The sequence below is a fragment of the Thamnophis sirtalis genome, unplaced genomic scaffold (assembly GCF_051295495.1).
Source record: "Thamnophis sirtalis isolate CommonGarterSnake01/CBP01778 unplaced genomic scaffold, rThaSir2_p1.2 scaffold_2, whole genome shotgun sequence".
NCBI classification, from domain to species: Eukaryota; Metazoa; Chordata; class Lepidosauria; order Squamata; family Natricidae; genus Thamnophis; species Thamnophis sirtalis.
This window is the reverse complement of record NW_028261382.1, coordinates 49568990-49588466: the sequence shown is the minus strand read 5'-3', so window position 1 is coordinate 49588466 and position 19477 is coordinate 49568990. Positions and strand designations below refer to the sequence as shown.

General features: G+C 48.4%; 1 protein-coding gene across 3 annotated transcripts in view; it reads right to left on the bottom strand.

Annotated features, from left to right (window-relative positions):
* ATG2A (autophagy related 2A) overlaps positions 1-19477 on the bottom strand; it is an 86927-nt gene that overhangs the window by 55882 nt on the left and 11568 nt on the right. For 2 of the 3 annotated variants that reach the window (XM_087705393.1, XM_087705394.1), the window contains exons 5-13: positions 17606-17759; positions 15358-15486; positions 14884-14980; positions 11775-11936; positions 7183-7313; positions 4128-4203; positions 2870-3125; positions 1739-1889; positions 825-926 (exon numbers count right to left, since the gene is read on the bottom strand). In XM_087705393.1, the coding sequence (XP_087561519.1) occupies positions 825-926; positions 1739-1889; positions 2870-3125; positions 4128-4203; positions 7183-7313; positions 11775-11936; positions 14884-14980; positions 15358-15486; positions 17606-17759 (1258 nt within the window). The remainder of the gene's footprint in view (positions 1-824; positions 927-1738; positions 1890-2869; positions 3126-4127; positions 4204-7182; positions 7314-11774; positions 11937-14883; positions 14981-15357; positions 15487-17605; positions 17760-19477) is intronic. The other variant, XM_087705395.1, reaches the window with a different exon arrangement.

The window sequence follows — 19477 nt, the reverse complement described above, 5'->3', positions numbered from 1 at the left end:
GTATTATCTTCTACTGTTGTGGAAAACAGGTGCAAATATAGGCCTTAAAAGAGTCTCAAAACTGCTTTTTTCACGAGTCAACTGGACTTTCTGGTTTTTCTTTGAAGACGTTTCGCTCCTCCTCCAAGAAGCTTCTTCAGCTCTGGCTGGATCGTGGGAAATGGGAGGATTTATATTCCTTGCAGACAGCTGGCCATTTGCATCCTTTGAGAGAGTCATTGAGGCCACGGAGGTTTATTTGTGTCTTCTTTAAAGACCTTTCGCTTCTCATCCAAGAAGTTTCTTCAGTTCTGACTGGATGGTGGGGGAAGGGAAGGATTGATCCTCCTTGCAGACAGCTGGTCATTTGCATCCTTTTGAAACAATCATTGAGGCCACTTGGAGATTTCTCGGTGTCCTCGGGAGGTGGCCCTGAATAGTGCTCCTGCTTTCAGACTGCATTGCAGACTACAGGACGATTCAGGTGACCCTGAAGACAGAGACAAACCTCCAAGTGGCCTCAACGACCCTCTAAAAGGATGCAAATGACCAACTGTCTGCAAGGAGGATCAATCCTTCCATCTTCCACTATTTAGTCAGAGCTGAAGAAGCTTCTTGGGTAAGAAGCGAAACGTATTTAAAGAAGACACAAATAAACCTCCAAATGGCCTCAAGGACCCTCTAAAAGGATGCAAATGACTAGCTGTCTGCAAGGAATATAAATCCTTCCATTCTCCACCAGTCAGAACTGAAGAAGCCAGAATATAACCTTCCAAGGGTGTAGTAGGGCTACTTCCAACATGCCCACCACTCCAAAATTCCCCCCACCCAACCGGCCTGCAAACCTTGGAGGACGGCAGCTTCTCCAAGTGCTTGGACCGGATCCGTGCGCAGGGCTGGGGCGCCTGGCTATAGGGAACGGGTCCCGGGGTAGGAAAGATGAGCAGCTGGAAGAGAACAGGAAATAGAAAATGAGCTTTGGCCTGCGCTGTTGTGATGGTTGACTCGCTACGCAGCCTGCTCGCAACCGGACGGCAATAGCGGCAGCAGAGATGGGACAGCATCGGACTGTGAGGATGGATCGGGAGGGAAACTCTGGAATGTGCATCATGGCTAAACTCTTTCCTTGGAAACATGCAAGTAATCCACCGTAGCTATTTTACGCAAATAATGTAGCAAAACCTTTCGCGTAGTCCTCGATTTACGCTGCCAGGAAAAGGGAACAGGTAAGGAACAAGGGCCGACTCAGGAGTAAAGGCACAGGTGGATGGTGAATGGCCCCTCCCACAGGGAATAAAGAGGAGCAAAAGGGGAGTGGAGTTTGCAGGAGACAGTTAGTTCAATTCATTAGGGGAAGGTCTGCTGGGAGCAAAGACCCCACCCCACCCCACCCCCACATTTCTGGAAAACCTGTGGTAAAAAAATGTTTTAAGAGTTAAAGAAAAAAGTTCCGAAGATCAGCTGTGCGACATGCCATTGTCGGAACTTCTTTTTTTTAACTTTCTTTTAGTATTTTTTACTACTGGTTCTGGGAACCAGTAGCATTTTTTGCTACCGGTTCGGGAAACTGGCCGAACCGGTAGCATTTCACCTCTGGAGTAGGACTTATATTAGGCGCATGCGTATAAAGCATGCTAGGGCTTATTTTCAGGATAGGTCTTGGGGTTTTTTGGGGGGGGAAGGATATTATTAAATGTCCTTCTCTTTCACACCCAGGAAGAAAACACCCCACCCTCTCCACCCCTCCCCGGCTTTGCACCTGAGTGTATTCGGGTTTTCCCGTCCTTCTGCTGGCTGGCCAAAGGCACTCCAGGATCTCCAGCAGGCCGAAGGACGCGTCCCAGTTGATCCCACGCAGCTGCTTAGAAGACTTGCGCTCACAGGAGAGTTGGACCGCAGCCCCGGTCAGCCTGGAAGATGGAAAGAGAACCCCCAAAGGCACCTCAGAAAAAGAGCAGGATGGAGGGGTAAATGTAAGAGCAGGGGAAAAAATCCCCTGTTTGTTCACCTTAGGGCGGTCTTTCTCAACCGAGACAGCTTTAAGTTGGGTGGACTTCAATTCCCAGAATTCTGGGAACTGAACTCCACCTAAAGGTGCTAAGACTGAGAAACACTGAGTGGCTGGGGAATTCTGGGAGTTGAAGTCCACCCATCTTAAAGTTGCTAAGGACGGGAAACACTGACTGGATGGTGAATTCTGGGACTTGAAGTTCTCTTATTTTAAGGTTGCTAGTGTTCAGTGGAGCTGGTAGCAGACTCAGACAGGGAGGAGGAAGAGAGGAACAGTCCTGGAGTCTGCGTTGGAGACAGAGATGGGGGCCAAGGCTGTCTGACAGTTATCAGCTGCCTTTGGAGTCAGACATCAGTGATGCAGAAGAACAGCTGGAGCCTGTTCCCGATGTGCGCATGCGCAGAGCTGCCAGACGAAGGGAAGAGCTAAAGAACAGGGGTCGACTCGGGAGTAAGGCCACAGATGGATGGTGAATGACCCCTCCCAGAGGGAATAAAGAGGAGCGAAAGGGGAGGGGAGTTTGCAGGAAGCAAGTAGTTCAGTTCCTTAGGGTAAAGATCTGTTCCTGACTTCTTGCCAAGGAATAGCTGCTACAGCATGGAGTTTGGAAGATATCAGCCTGGCAGCTCTCCAAGCCTGATAAAGGTCTGTAGTTGTAAAATCTTTTGAAAGACTGTTGGCCGGGACTTTGCTGGAGAGGAATTCACTTTAAATTAAATTAAAGAGGTTTTATCGGGACGGGGAGTCAGCTTCGTGCTCTTGGGAAGCCTAGGTCAGAAGAGCTAGGGATAGAAAACAATGGCTGGCTGAGGAATTCTGGGAGTTGAAGTCCACCCATCTTAAAGTCTCTAAGGACGGGAAACCTTGGAGTGGACTCACCTGACATGGCTGCGTGGAATGGCCTCCTCGAAGCAGTGCCGCAGGGGGTGGAAATCCCGCCCTCCAAAGGCTGCGTCCTTCAGGCCCCCCAGCTGGGCGAAGAACCGCTGAGCGACCACCAGGGAGAGGACCTCCGACGGAAAAAGCCCAGGGGGCTGATGGAGCAGAGTCAAGGTCAGCCCCCCGAGAGTCACCCGCAGCAGCATCTCGGGACGCTGGCTGTCCAAGGAGGGGGGCGGCAAGGGGCCAGCCTTGCCTGAAAGGAAACAAGGAAAACGGGGATTGGAATGCTGGGAGTTGAAGTCCACACCGGCCGAGATCGAGAAACACTGAGCTAAGCAGCCTACGAGCCCATTGGGAGGGGGGGGGAATTCTGGGAGTTTTAAGCCCACCTCTCTCAAAGAGGTTAAAAAGCACTGCTCTGTAGTACAAGTACCGTATTTTTTTCGGAGTATAAGACACACCAAGATTTTGAAGAAGCAAATTTTTTAAAGAAAAGTTTTTGCACTCGGCAGAACTCCCCAAAACGACCCATTTTTCACGAAAACGGGCCCGTTTGTTTGTTTTTTTAAATAAAGGGTATGAATAGCCTTTAGGAGGCTTGTAGAGTGCTCCGAGGGGGGGGGGGGCAAAAATGAGCAAAAAACAGGCCGCTTTTCATGAAAAAAGGCCGGATTTTTTTTTTAAAAAGGCATGAATTACCTTGGGGGGGGCGGGCTTGCAGAATGCTCCTGAGGGGTTGGGGGGCCAAAAACATGCAAAAAAATGGCCCTGTTTTTTATCAAACAAATTGCATGCATAGCCTTATGGAGGCTTATAGAGTGCTGCTGGGGGCTGGGGGGCAAAAAACGGCTCATTTTTTTGCTCATTTCTGCCCTCCCCAGGCCCCAGGAGCTCTCTGAAAGCCTCCTGCAGGCTCTGCACGGCAGAGTTTGGCAAAGGGGGCGGGGCTTCGGGAGCAAAAAAAAATGCTGTATTCGCTGTATAAGACACATCCAGATTTTCAGCCTCTTTTTTTGAGGAAATAATATCCATCTTATACTCCGAAAAATACGGTATGTATGTATGTATGCATTTATTTATTTAAAAAGGAAGATTATCTGCATTTCATGCAGCGTTCAGATGCTCAGACAGGCTGCAAGAAGGAAACAGTGAAGAATCATACCCCAACCCCACGACCTTTTCCCCATCTTTTCCCAGCCCCCCCCCCTCCCGCCGCCACCCCCCCTCGGGGAAAATTGCAGGAAAACCACCTTACTTGGTATCTTATTGAGACCCGGCAGGGTTGAGGCAAACGGCAGCCGTCTGTAACGCCGGGGGCTTCCTAGGCCCAGCTGTTGGGGGTGGGGGGAAGAGAAGGTTAATTTGAACGTGTTATTTAAATGTTAACTTTCATACTTTGGGTTGTAAGCTTTGGATTGGAATGCCTGATGTTTTAATGCATTTAACGGTTCTAATTCTCTATTTTGTCATGTGTGATACTGTAAGGTGCCCAGAGCCACATGATAGTGAGATGGACGGCATATAAATTTAATAAATAAATGGAGGGAAAAACGTTTTCAGGAGTTAAGAGTGCAAAACAGGGCTGGAAAGTGTTGTGGCCCAGCAGAAGCCGCTGCAAATAGACTCCGACAGCGAGGGGCCTTATGAGTCGGCTCTGGAAGATGTGGAGGACCCTGGACAGGATTCCGACTCTGAGCAGGGCGCAGAGAGGCTGGTTGGCCAGCAGGAGGCCCCTGAGGCATGGAGCAGCGGTGAAAGCCAAAGGGAGTGTGTTCCTGACGTCAGGCCTTGGAGCAGTGGGGAGGAGACAAGGGGATTGGTCCTGGATGCCCGGCAACGGGGGGCAGATCGACGTAGAGAACAGCTAGGCAGGTACAGAAGATAATTGGACCTCGGTGGTTGTAATTAGGCTCCTCTCAAGATAGTATTTAAGGAGAGACTCTGGGAGGAGTCTGGTTGCAGGATTCAACTTAATTATCAACGCTGGCGAAGCTGTTATCTGTATCTGTTGAAGTCTGGGTTGCTGCCAAGGTTCTTTATCTGTTCGTTGTGTTTTGGCTTGCAGCCACCAAGATTTATGTTTCCTGCTAATAAAGAGTTGTGGCATTCCAGCTAAGCTTGTCTCGGCATTCGGAGGAGGGGGTCAGAACAGAAAGGGACCTTGGAGTTCTTCTAGTCCAACCCACTGCTCAAGCAAGAGACCCTAGACCATTTCAGACAGGTGCCTGTCCGGTCTCTTCTTAAACACTTCCAGTGATGGAGCGCCCAGAACTTCTGGCGGCAAGTCGTTCCACTAGTTAATTGTCCTCGATGTCAGGAAATTCTTTCTTAGTTCTAGGTTGCTTCTCTCCTTGATTAGTTTCCAACCTGCTGTTTCTTGTCCTGCCCTTCAGGAGCTTTGGAGAATAATTTGACCCCCTCCTCTTTGTGGCAGCCCCTCAAATCCTGGAATGCTGCTCTCATGTCCCCACTGGTCCTTCTTTTCTCTAGGCTGGCCATGCCCAATCCCTGCAATCGCTCTTCATATATTTTAGTCTCCTGGCCTTTAATCATCCCAGTTGCTCTTCTCCGCACTCTTTCTAAGGTTATTTATTAGGTGGCTGGGAGTGTTATGATACTTATTATTACAGTATGATTATATAAGCTCTTTCCTTGTACTTTAAGAGTACATTGGGAGAAAAAGGGACTTAGTTTCAGGGTCATCATTGTTGCACGTTCTGTGCCCTCTGAATGTGATAGAATAGAATAAAATAGAATAGTTGGGAGGGACCTTGGAGGTCTTCTAGTCCAACCCCCTGCCTAGGCAGGAAACCCTACCCCATTTCAGACAAATGGCTATCCAACATCTTCGTAAAGACTTCCAGTGTTGGGGCATTCGCAACTTCTGGAGGCAACTTCAGTTCCAAGGGTTGATTGTTCTCACTGTCAGAAAACGTCTCCTTAGTTTTAAGTTGCTTTCGATTAGTTTCCATCCATTATTCCTGTCTGGCCTTGGAAAAAAGCTTGACCCCCTTCCTCCTCTCTCTGGTCCTTCTCTTCCCTAGACTAGCCAGGCCCAGTTCCTGCAACCGTTCATTGTATGTTTTAGCCTCCAGTCCCCTCATCATCCTGGTTGCTCTTCTCTGCACTCTTTCCAGAGTTTCAATATCCTTTACAGATTAACAGAGTTGGAAGGGACCTTGTAGGTCATCTAGTCCAGTGATCCCCAACCCCCGGTCCGTGGAGTACCTGGCACCGGGCCGCGCAGCGGCCGGGGGCCATGATCGCTGCAGCGGCCGGGGGCCATGATCGCTGCAGCAGCCGGGGGCCATGATCGCTGCAGCGGCCGGGGGCCATAGTTTCTTTCTGTATGCAAATTAGGGCTAACTGGAACAAGGGGTGTTACTGGACCGCTGGTGGCACTCTGACGTCACCAGTGGCCCACCGCCCCCCTGTGTCCAGCGCCGTCCTTCTCATTCCTTTTCAGCGCTTCAGCGCTGGCCGATTCCTGAAAAAAACCTAAGAGCGCCTGCGCAGCTACGTAGGGCTAGCGTAGACAGCGCTAGTAGCGTAGCCTTGCGTAGGCGCAGTTTGTGCTACGCTATCTACGCTAGCCATACTGAACTGCGCCTGCGCAAGGCTACACTACTAGCGCTGGTCATCGACGCGCTCAGCGGGCCACGGTAAAATTATCAAAGGCTGACTGGTCCGCGGCGATAAAAAGGTTGGGGACCACTGATCTAGTCCAACCCGAGGCCAAGCAGAAGACCCTACATCATTTCTGACAGATGGCAGTCTAGTCTCTTTTTGAAAGCCTCCAGGGATGAAACTCCCACAACTTTTGAAAGCAACTTCTGTTCCATGGGTTGATTGCGCTCACTGTCATGAAATTCCTCTTTATTTCCATGTTGAATCTCTCCTTGGTCAGTTTCCATCCATTATTCCTTCTCTGGCCTTCAAGGGTGCTTTGAAGAACAGCTTGACCCCCTTCCTCCTCTCTGTGGCAGCCCCTCAAATATTGGAAGACTCTTATCCTGTCTCCCCTGGTCCTTCTCTTCCCTAGACCAGCCAGGCCCAGTTCCTGCAACCCTCCATCGTCTGTTTTAGCCTCCAGTCCCTACATCATCCTGGTTGCTCTTCTCTGCCCTCTTTCTAGAGTCTCAAAATCTTTTTTTATAGTGTGGTGACCAAAAGTGGATGCAGGACTCTAGGTGTGGCCTTACTAAGGCTTTATAGAGTGGTATCCCTGAGATTCACAAAGCAGTTAAGAAACAACTGAGAAAGATTTAAGGGTGACCACAGGGAAGAAAATAGCCAGAGAAGGCACTTACCCCCGGGGCTGGAGGCTGCAGGGGAGTGGTGCTAATGTCGCTGTGCACCGAGGAATCCAGATCCGAGAGGTCGCTGACCGAACGCAGAGACGCCACGCTGCTCGTCATGGGTGCCATAGAGAAGAACATCTCTGCAGGGAGATAGAAGGGAAATGGGTGGGAGGTTTAGCATCTGTTAGTGGCGGGGGGGGGGGGATCCGTGGTGGTCTTTGAGCTTGGTGGTTTTCTTGCAGACGTTTTATTACCCAAGCTAGGTAACATCATCAATGCTAGAAAGAAGTTGGGGATGGGGAGGCGGAAGAGGGGGAGGGGGAGGAAGGGAAGGAGATGATGATGATGATGACGATGGAGGAGGAGGAGGAGGAAGAAGGGAAGGAGAAGGAGGAGATGGAGAAAGCGGGCTGTAAAGTCCTTGGTGCTTCCTGAGCTTGATGGTTTTCTTGCAAATGTTTACTACCCAAGCTAGGTAACACCATCGGTGCTAGGAAGAAGTTGGGGAGGAGGAGGAAGGGAAGGAGGAGAGATGATGATAATGATGATGGAGGAGGAAGAGGCCTGTGAGGTCCTTGGTGCTTTCTGAGCTTGGTGGCTTTCTTGCCAATTTTTTATTACCCAAGATAGGTAACATCATCAGTGCTAGAAAGGAGAGGGAGAGGAGGAGGTGGAAGAGGAGGAAGAGGAAGAGGAGGAAGAAGAGGAAGAGGAAGAGGAGGAGGAGGAGGAAAAGGAGGAAGAGATCTAGTTGACCTCTGTCAAACAGGACACGAACATGTGGGGAATGAAAAACATGTCTAGTTTCTGGAGACAATTTCCAAATCTGGAAATGTTTGTAGGTTCTCACCTTTTTTTTCTTCTATTCATTATTTATTAAGCAAATTTATATAGCGACCCATCTCAGGCCTACGTGAGTCCAGGCAGCTGACAAAATTCTAGACCAGAGGTTCTCAACCTGTGGATCGCAACCCCTTTGGGGATCGAACAACCCTTTCACGGGGGTCACCTAAGACCATCAGAAAACACATATTTTTGAGGGTCTTAGGAACCGAGACACCGGCATGAGGACAATCAGCGCCCAGCCAATTGCGACACGAGACGCACCGGTGGGTGGATTGGACAGCTGTGCTTGACGAGGGGAGGGGGGAGAATGGAGCCCCTGAGCGCCAGCGAGGGAGTGGCGAGAGGTGGTCGGGCTGAACTCAGCCTCCCAGCAGCGAGGGGAGGGGACGCCAGGAGAAGGAGCCGAGAACCAACGCGGGAAGGATGGCGACGATGTCCCTTCAGTCCGCAGCTGCCTCCTCCTCAGAGACTCGGAGGTTTATGCGGGCTCTCTGCAGCAGCTGCCTCCTGGCATTCGGGTTTTCTCTGTAAAAACTTCCATCCATTCACAAGGAGACCTGCCTTCGTTTGCTTCCTGCAATATCTATGAATGAATTGAGCGGTTGGAAAACTTGGGAGCGAGAGGATTGCAGGAATTTAGGGGCGGAGGGGAAAAAAGGTAGCCGTCAGCCGCTTTGAAAAAAAATAAAGCACTACATCTTTTTAGTTTTAAGTTTTAAGCTTCCATGCTTAGAATAGAATGGAATGGAATGGAAAAATGGAATGGAAATGAAATAGGAATAGGATGGAATACTTGGACTTAATCTTCGTAAATGTCAACGCCCGTAAGGCAGTGACCGTTGCATTGTGAAGGCCAGGGGCAGGACGTCACGGATTACAGCACGCCGTTGATTCCGATTTAGGGCGGCTTGTTGGGCATCGGTTATCGAGAAATGGAGTGGTTGAAGATTGTGAGCCACTTGGGATATCCACGTTTTTTGGGGGGCATTTCGTGCGATTTTCCACCCATCCGGTCGCAGCGAGTTAATCGATCGGTAAGGTAATCGGCTATTGTCCATACGGCAAACGTGTCCAAACCATCTAAGTCGTTGTCTTCTTAGGTAAAGTTCGATTGTAGTTTGGTTTTTACACAGTTGCAATACCGTTTCGTTTTTCCATCGGTCCCGTAGAGTTATGTGCAGAATGTTGCGCAGGCATCTTAGCTGGAATCGTTCTAATAGGTTCAGGTCGCTTTTAAGTAAAGTCCACGATTCCGAGCCGTACAGTAAGATTGTGCGGATGGAAGCATTAAATATCCTCATCTTGGTCGCAATCGTCACGTCATTTTGGCTCCACAGGCACTTCCTTAAAGAGGCGAATGCGGCTGTAGCATTGCCAATGCGGCTTTTGATGTCATTTGTAGCCACTACACGTTGGCTGTCGATGATCGACCCCAAATATTTAAATGTGTCTACTCTTTCGATAGGGTTGCCTTCGAGGTGCAGTTGAGCTGGTTGAGTGCCCGTGAAAATGAATTTGGTTTTTGCACCATTTATCACCAGGCCGAGCTTGTTAGCATTTGCTTGTAATGCATCCAGGGTATTTTGGGCGGTTTGGGCTGTTTCAGCAAAGAAGACGATGTCATCAGCATACACCAAGTCCGTGAGAGACAGCTGAGCCCCGATTTGAACGCCTGGTGTGTCTTTAAAAGTTTGTCTGAGGATCCAATCCATGGTTATATTGAATAGGATGGAATAGAATAGAATGAAATAAGAATAGAAAAGTTTATTGGTGAAGTGTGATAAGACACACAAGGAATTTGTCTCCAGTGCACCAACTCACAGTGTACATATAAACAGCAAGTAATAGGCCATAATAATAAGTTACAATCACTAGTTACAAACAACAATTGATAATCATAAAGAACCAGTAGGATAAGATGAAAAATAGGAGGGGATACCCAACCTAGTACTGTATTTCTCTTTGACTCATTTTATTTTACTGTCTTTCTTCTCTGTTTTATTTTTATTTTTGTTCCCAACTGAAATGTTTCATGGACTTTTTGTAACAAGGTTAGAGGTTATATATTATATTGTATATATTGTTAGGGGTCTCTCCGTTGGGAAACAGAAAGTAGTGCAGCGGAATGTACACCGAGAGAAAAGGATCGTTGCTAGTAGAAGAAAACACACAAATAGAGTCTCAGACACTGCCAGTAAAAACAAGTAGCTTTACTACTACTAATAGCTGCACAAGCAGTGATAGTAGATATTCGTCCAAACACAATTCAAAGAACAAACAATTGCTTACAGTTGCAGTTCACGTTCCAGCCATCAAGTGAGTAAGTAGTTATCAAGCAGAGAGAGAGAGTGAGCTTTCCTGACTCCCTCTTATTGCAAAGTTAATCACAGCTGATAAGTAAATTCACCCATTTAAAGCAACATCGACCATTTGTTATTGTATACGAATCTATATTGCCTACCCAACACTCCCAACATATATTATTTTCATTAGCCAACCATTTCACAGTATATAATTACATATTGTTTTTGTGATTAATCACTATGCTTTCATTATGTTCAATTTGTAACAATGAAAATACATCCTGCATATCAGAGATTTACACTGTGATTCATAACCGTAGCAAAATTACAGTTATGAGGTAGCAATGAAAATAATTTTATGGTTGGGGCGTCACAACATGAGGAACTGTATTAAAGGGTTGCGGCATTGGGAAGATTGAGAACCACTGTTCTAGACTAATCTATCATAAAAAACCATTAAAGCAAGGAGGAGCTAAGTTCAATTTAAAGACGTTATTAATTTTCTACTCTCTTTTCAAATATATTTTAGACTGTTTTTGTTAAAGACTTATACCTTATATTGGTTCTGGGAAGTCAGGGGAGGGAAGGTTGGGGGGGAGGGGGGAGGGAAAGAAGTATATTGGCTTGAGGAGGGGTGTTAGGTTTTAAAGTAATATGATTGTACATGTATACTGTCTTCTCTTATTTTTTTAAAACAAAGATATGTTATCTATATTGAAATGGAAGTATAAATACCATCAACACAAAATGGAGTTTGCTCAGAAGCTGAAATACACCAAGTGAAAGAGAGGAAGAGTGGGAAGCAGAGGAGCGAAGAAAGATAGGAAGAGAGGGATAGGAGAGAGGGCAAGTGGGGGGAAGATGAGGAGAATAAGGAGGAGTGGAAAGGGGAGAGAGGAGAAGGAGAAAGGAAGGGGAAGTAGAGTAGAAAAGGATGATGGAGGGAAGAAAGGAGGTAGGGAGGGGGAGAAGAGAGGCAGAAGAAAGTGTTGGATAAGGCATAAATATGGTGTATGGAGCAGAAGAGCCAATAATTGGTTTTTATTTTTTATTTTTTTTCCAGGAATTGATGGCAAGATGAACTGATGTAATTATTAATTAACACAACATGATATTGGCTATGTAATAGTATACATGTGATTATATGTTATGAAAATGGAAAAAAAATGTGAGCGCAAAAAACAACATTAAAAAGGGGAGTCTCACAGCAGAGAGAGAGAGAGAGAGAGAGAGAGAGAGAGAGAGAGAGAGAGAGAGAGAGAGAGAGAGAGAGAGAGAGAGAGAGAGAGAGAGAGAGAGAGAGAGAGAGAGAGAGAGAGAGAGAGAGAGAGAGAGAGAGAGAGAGAGAGAGAGAGAGAGACCCAAGAAATGACCACATCTAAGAGATCTATTGACTCTACTGATCTGGTGGAAAGGTGGATCTCCCTCAAGGGCCCCCTTGCCACGACTCACCTCCACCTCCGTTCTCCACGCCAACTGCCATTCCCTCCAGATGTGCAGGGGCCAACCCCAACCCCGAATGCAGCTGCTGGCTGAGGTCTTGCTCGATTAACTTCAGGTCCTCGGAATCCAGAGGGCGGTTTTTGCTCAGCTGCTCCTGCAGGATGCCGGATTCTTTGCCGGGGGGCGGGGGGGGGAGAGAAGAAAAAAGAAAAGAAAAATTTAGGGATCCTCCCACGAAGGAGGAAAAAACCAGGCATGGCCACTATTCCTTGAAATCAGTCATTTGGTATTTGCAGAAGTTGAACGAGTGTGGCCCTCTGGGCCAAACCCACACAACTCTACACTGATTTATTTTTTATTTAGATCCCGTGTCAGTGTATGAGACAGCTCATGAATTGGAACAGACATGGTAACAGGTCAGCCAATGGAGACAGAGTTACTGGGGGATTCTGGGAGTTGAAGTCCACAAGTCTTCAAGTGGCTAAATTTGGAGACCACCCTGACCTTGAGCAACTGAGAAGGGGTTCAGCGCCACAAGACCCCAAGGTTGGAGGCCTTCAACCATCTAATAAATCTAATAAAATGAAATTCAATTGTGAAAAAAAGTAAAGTTCTACATTTAGGCAAGAAAAACGAAATGCACAGGGACAGTATAGGTGGGACCTTGCTCAATAGTAGTAACTGTGAGAGGGATCTTGGAGTCCTAGTGAACAACTGTTTAAATAGGAGCCAGCCAGCTGCCAAAAAAGCCAACACAGTTCTAGGCTGCATCAACAGAGGGAGAGAATCAAGATCACGTGAAGGGTTAATATTATTTTATAATGCCTTGGTAAGGCCACACTTGGAATACGGCATTCAGTTTTGGTTGCCACGGTGTAGAAACGATGTGGAGACTCTAGAAAGAGCTCAGAGAAGAGCAACAAAGAGATTAGGGGACTGGAGGCTAAAACATAGGCAGAACGGTTGCAGGAACTGGGTTATGTCTAGTTTAATGAAAAGAAGGACTAGGGGAGATATGATAGCAGGCTGCCAATATCTCAGGGGTTGCCCAAAGAAGAGGGAGTCAAGCTATTCTCCAAGGCACCTGAGGGTAGGACAAGAAGCAACGGGTGAAACTAATCAAGGAGAGAAGCAACTTAGAACTGAGGAGAAGTTTCCCGACAGTGAGAACAATGAATCAGTGGAACAGAAGTTGCCTCCAGAAGTTGTGAATGTCCCAACACTGGAAGTCTTTAACAAAATGTTGGATAGCCATTTGTCTGGAATGGTATAGGGTTTCCTGCCTAGGCAGGGGGTTTGATTTGGTAGATTTGGTAGATTTATTATAATTTATAGGCCGCCCTTTTCCCTGAGGGGACTCAGGGCGGCTTACAAAAACACGGGGAAGGGGGTACAAAGACAAAAAGCATAAGACAATACATAATATTAAAAAAAAAATAGAGCACAACATTCATTCATCATTCGGGAGGGGACGAACTAAGATTTTTATCCCCAGGCCTGACGGGATAGCCAGATCTTAAGGGCCGTGCGGAAGGCCTGGGCGGTGGTGAGGGTGCGGATCTCCACGGGGAGATTGTTCCATAGCGTCGGAGCTACAACTGAGAAGGCTCTCCTCCGCGTAGTCGCCAGTCGGCACTGACTGGCGGATGGAATTCGGAGGAGGCCTACCCTGGGGTTGGATTAGAAGACCTCCAAGGTCCCTTCCAACTCTGCTATTGTATTTGTATCTAGATCTGTGATAGAGAACCCATGGCACGTTTGCCATTTCTGAGGGCACGCCAGGCATTGCCCAGTCAGCTCCAACGTACATGTCCATGCAGGCCAACTGACAGGCCTTCTTTTTCGGCTGTTTTTCATCCTCTGGAGGCTTCAGGGAAGCCTCCGGAAGGCTTCCGGGGGACGGGGAGGCTGTAATGGTTCCTCTCCTAACTTGAGAAAGTAAAGACTCTTGAAACGAATTATTTCAAAAGGAACCTTTAATCAAGCAGGATGGAAACTATTAGCAGCAAAGCAGCATCTGAAAACCTTTAGGCCATGCAAATAAGCTGATAATGACCCCTCCTCTTTGTCCGAATGCAGATCCTGAACAATACACAAGTGTGAAGATGCTTCCTTAACTCTTCTGCCCTGGGAGTCAATAAAGCACACGTTCCCATGGCTATCTCTAGTTAAGACATCAAAGTTATATATCCCACATGGCTATCATAAATGTCCCTCCAGAGATGTTTATGTCTCCCGGTGACAGGAAACCAGTTGTAAAGTTGTAAAACTCAGTTGTTTCAGATGTAGCTAATGATTTAACTCCGAGGTTCCCCTCCTCCCAATTGAATGGCAGCATCACTTTTAGGGATCTGACAGAGGCTGTTTTCGCCCTCCCAGACTCCTAGAAAGTCTCTGGAGCCCGGGGAGAGGCAAAAAAATCAGGACCATTGAATACCAAAAGCAGGGGAGTGGGGGAGGTTTACGCGCACAGCATTATGGGTGTGGGCATGACCCCCTGAATTCCCCCCTCTTTTGGCATGCAATCTGATCTAGAGCACGGGTGTCAAAAGTGCCGTGTTACATATCATATCATGCCGTTTTCTCTCTTCGCGGAGCTGGGGTGGGCGTGGCCCATGTACGACACATCCAGATCAAGGGTTCTCTAAACCCGGACTGGCGCCCCCTATTTGGAACTGGGCCACTCAAGCAACCGGCCGGTGTGAGCGTGCGCATGGAGCACGACTTGAGGCAGTGGCTCCCCGGTGCATGAGCGCATATGCGCCCCCAACTTGCACGAGTCCAGCTGTCCATGCATGTGCCACCCCACCCATTGCGCAAGTTGAGCTATGCGTGCGTGCACACACGTTTAAACAGTAACAGAGTTGGATGGGAGCTTGGAGGTCATCTTGCCCAACCCCTTGCTCACGCAGGAGACCTGTACTCGGGATTTGAACCGCGGAACTGGTGGACATTTCTGACTGACAAACTCAGCGCTATAGCCGCTGAGCCACCTTGCCGACCCGCCACTCGCACAGCCAGGTTCCCCCCTCTCCCCATCCCGAGCCGGGCAGCCAAGCCACAAAGGTTGGGGACCCCCGATCTAGATCATGACCTCCCCAACCCACCCACTGCTCACCGGACAAGTTGAGGGATGATAGAAGGTCCGTCAGATGCAAGATCTGCCGAGGGGCGAGCAGCAGGTGCAGAGATCCAATCTTCCCATCCAACTCCAGCTGCAGTTGGAAACAGAACCACGTTGCACGTCAAAAGAAGCTGCTCCCGACCCTTTTCGGGCAGAGGAAAAGGTAAAATCCAGGTGTTTGGCTCTTCCCCTGGACGCTACAGTCCAATTCCTGTAAATAAGGCCTATCTAGACCAGGATGCTAAACTGAGCGTGCATTCAGGAGGAAAAACCAACAGTTTTTGCATGCTTTAACGATTAAAAATCACGGAATATAGAATAAGAATAGAGTTGGAAGGGACCTCAGAGGTCCTCTACTCCAACCCTGTGCTCCTGCAGGAGACCCCATGCCAGGAATGTCGCACACTTGTCAGGGCCGCCACCCAGGAGAGGAGCAGTTCGGGGGGGGGGGCAAGGGCCAGGAATGACCTTAGCTCCAGGGAAGGCCTCGTTTTGCTTGAGCTTAATCCTCATCTCGGTGTATCCGGAGCAGCTTCCGATCTGAAGCAGAGGACTGGGGCCAGCCTCTTCCCCGCCGGAATCGCACGGCTCAGCCTCCTGGGTGAAAAGGAAATCAAACTTCCATCAAAACAATGCCGGGGTTACAGCCCGCCAGGGGAGCTGGTGGCAGACTCAAGACAGTGAGGAGGGTTGGGGAGGAAGATGGGCCAGTCCTGGAGTCTGGGGAAGGCTTTGATGAGGGCTCTGTTTTGTCTCCGCTCTAGAGCCTCAGCAAGAGACGCCCGAGAACAGCTTCCTATCACCTTCTCAGCCTGTGATTCTCAAAACAACTTTGGCTTTTTCCACATCGGACTGAGGAGAGTGGGGGTGTCTCTAACTGTTTTAATCTAGCAGAATTGTGCAGGGATCCTCAGATCCTGCTTCTTTTGTCTTGCTATCCCTTTCTTCCCATAAAAGGTTAGTTTTGAAATGCTAATTGTTTCAAGAGTTGAGCGGAGAGGAGAGGCCAGTCCTTACAGGGGGTTATGGCAGATGGTGAAGGAATGCAAGTGTGCCAACTTGAAGCCTAAGACAGATCCAGCAGCCCAAGGCCATCGGTTGGGAAAATCCAAGGCGGAGAGACTGTTCCCAAAACAACACAATTGTAACCGATTGGCCAGACATGTCAAACTCAAGGCTTGGGGGCCACGTCCGGTTAGACCTGGCCCGTGGGACCGTCCTGGAAACAGCGAGGGGCCAGCCAGGCACTTCCCCTCTGTGAGTTCGATCCTAGGTAGAGGCAGATATTTCTCCCTTTGGGCACCATGACTGCTAACTCCGCACTGGCGACAGGAAGGGCATCTGGCCAGTAAACATTGTATAGCTCCATTCAGTTGCCCAGATTCCACCCCGTAAGGGATTATGGCGTCATTAAATGAAGATGAGGATGAAACAATTCAGAGGCTTCATTTAGTTTCCCACACCCCTGCGACATGATTCTGGCAGTGTGGGCAAGTTTGTGTGCGAAAATGTTAGAATTGGCTTTTCCACTTCTGCACCCACAGGGAATTTTCAATAAAATTATACTCTTGGTAAAAAGATGTCCCAGGAGTCTCCTTTGCTGGCTCAACCAGTGGGATGGTGAACAGACTGTAAGGCCGGGGGTGGGGGGGGGAAGAGATATGGAAGTCCTGCTGAGCCTTGTGAGAAGCTCCAGCCAGCCAAGACCAACCATTGGTTATGAAGAGCTGGGAACGGAGAACCTGTATTCTAAACAATAGACAAGCACCTAATTGGGGTTCCACCACAAAACCGCGCTCGACTAAACCGCGTCCGACTAAACCGCGTAGCTGACGTCATCAACAGGGCAACAACAGCGTGGAGACAGAAGCACGCTGTAAACCCTAAACCTAAAATTAACCCCTAAACCTAAACCTAACCCCCTTAAACCTAACCCTAAACCTAACCCTAAACCTAACCCTTAACGTAACCCTAAACCTAACCCATAACCTAACCCTAAACCTAATCCTAACCCTTAACTTAACCCTAACCCTAAACCTAACCCTAAACCTAACCCTAAACCTAACCCTTAACCTAACCCTAAACCTAACGCTAAACCTAACCCATAACCTAACCCTAAACCTAATCCTAACCCTTAACCTAACCCTAAACCTAACCCATAACCTAACCCTAAACCTAATCCTAACCCTTAACCTAACCCTAACCGTAAACCTAACCCTTAACCTAACCCTAAACCTAACGCTAAACCTAACCCATAACCTAACCCTAAACCTAATCCTAATCCTAACCCTTAACCTAACCCTAACCCTTAACCTAACCCTAAACCTAACCCTAACCCTAACCTTTACCTTAAGTTGAATCGGCTTGCTTTCAAAGCGCTATTTAAAGCGCCCTTCTTTCTCCGCGCTGGCTGTTGTCGCCCTGTTGATGACGTCAGCGACATGGTTTAATCGGGCGCGGCTTAGTCGAGCGCGGTTTTGATGGATCACGCCTAATTGGAAGATAACTTGGGGATAGCAGAGGGAACTGTCCTTTGTAATGTTTGCGCGGGAAAACCTCAGATTCGGCTTTGCTACTTCTGCAACCATTTAAAGCTTCCGTAAAGTCTACTCTTGGCAAAAAACAAACGGCCAGGAGCCTTTCTTTGCTGGGTGACTGAGTGGGACGATTGGCAACCACCCCCGAGACAGGAGGAGGATCTCCCACAAGGCCATACCTTCGGGCCCCGGGCACTGCCCTCACCAAATTCCTCATAGTAAAGCAAGAGGCCGCTCAGCTGGAGGATTTTTTGCACAAACGGCGGAGGCTGATGGATGTCAACAGCTAGCGCCTGCCCGGGGTCCCGCACCACTTCATCACAGTAGTCCAACCTGTAAAGAGAGGAAGGGGGGACATCAGAACAAGACCCCGGCCATTTCCCACCATGCTAACTCAAGGCATCTGTGGTTTGGGTAAGGCAGTGGCCTAGAGGTGGAGCTCTCGCCTCACAATCAGGAGAGACCGTGAGTTCAATCCTAGGTAGAGGCAGATATTTCTCTCTCTGGGCACAATGAGAATGTATCTGCTGAATAAAACTCCGCATTCACGACAGGAAGGGCATCAGGCCAGTAAACACTCAGCTCCATTCAGCTGCCCAGACTCCACTCTGCAAGGGATTGTGTGGCCATTAATTGAGGGTGATAAAACAATTCAGAGGCTTCATTTAGATCCCCTGCCCACCTGCACCCCCGCAATATGATTCTGACAGTGTGCACGAGTGGGACTGCTTGTAATTGACAGAATTTGTCTGCAATCCTGAATCCTAACCACTTCGCCACCACGGCTCTTAATGTTTGGTAGTGTTTCGCCCACTCTTGGGTGCACTTTAATCCCACTGCCTTTTTCAGTTAACCCCCCTATTGTGGCTCTACAGTGTGACCTTCCTCCAGGGGTGGGATTCAAAAATTTTAGCAACCAGTTGCCCAGTTGCTGGATGGGCATAGCCTCCTTGGCCTGTGCACCACGGTGGGAGGGAGGGCGCTTTCGCCTTTCCCAGGCTCCAGAAGCCGGAAACAGGCAGTTTCCAGACTTCCGGAACTTCCAAGAGACCCCTTTTTCGTCCTCCCACAGCCTCCATGCGGGCCCTACCCTTACCTGGCATCCAGAATGGGCTGCGTGGAGACTCCTGGGAGGGAGGGGCGAGCGTGGCCAGCCAGTCCTTGCAATGACCGGTTCAGCAAACCAGATGTAAAATTAGCATCTACTTCACCCGAACTGGTCCAAACTGGCTGAATCCCACCACTGCTTTCCTCCAATGATGACTTCCAGATGGTTTGAGGTGCCCGTTTCCCAGAATCCCCCAGCCAACATGGCCCCTAGAAGTGCCCTTCCTTCCTACTCCATGACTTTCTTTTTTATTTTTAATATTTTTTACACCACACATTTTTTCTTTACATGTCTCTATCACATATTTAATAGATCTGTGGCATTGTTCATTTAACTAGGATCAATATTTGTTTGTATACAATTTACCGTATTTTTCAGAGTATAAGACGCACCAAGGTTTTGAAGAGGCAAATTAAAAAAAAGTTTTTACACTCCGCAAACCTGCCAAAAACTGCCCGTTTTTCGAGAAAACGGGCCCATTATTTCCACCCCCCCAAAAAGGGCATGAATTGTAGAGTGGTCTCGGGAGGGAGGGGGGAGAAACTGAGCAAAAAACGTCCCTTCTTTTTGCAAAAACGGGCCTGTTTTTTGTCAAAAAAAAAGAGTATTAGGGAGCTTATAGAGTGCTCCTGGGACTGGGGGTGGCAAAATTGAGCAAAAAATGGCCCATTTTTCGCTCATTTCTGCCCTCCCCAGCCCCCAGGAGCTGTCTGAAAGCCTCCTAAATGCTATGCTCAACCATTTTGGTGAAGGGGGCGGGGTTTGGGGAGGCAAAAAAAAAAATGCTGTATTCGGTGTAAAAGAGGCACCCAGATTTTCAGCCTCTTTTTTGAGGGAAAAAGGTTCGCATTCTATTCCAAAAAATACGGCATCTACATTCTATTTCCAAACATTCTAACCCGATGTACATTTCCAGAGGTGGCACGCAGAGCCCTCACTGTGG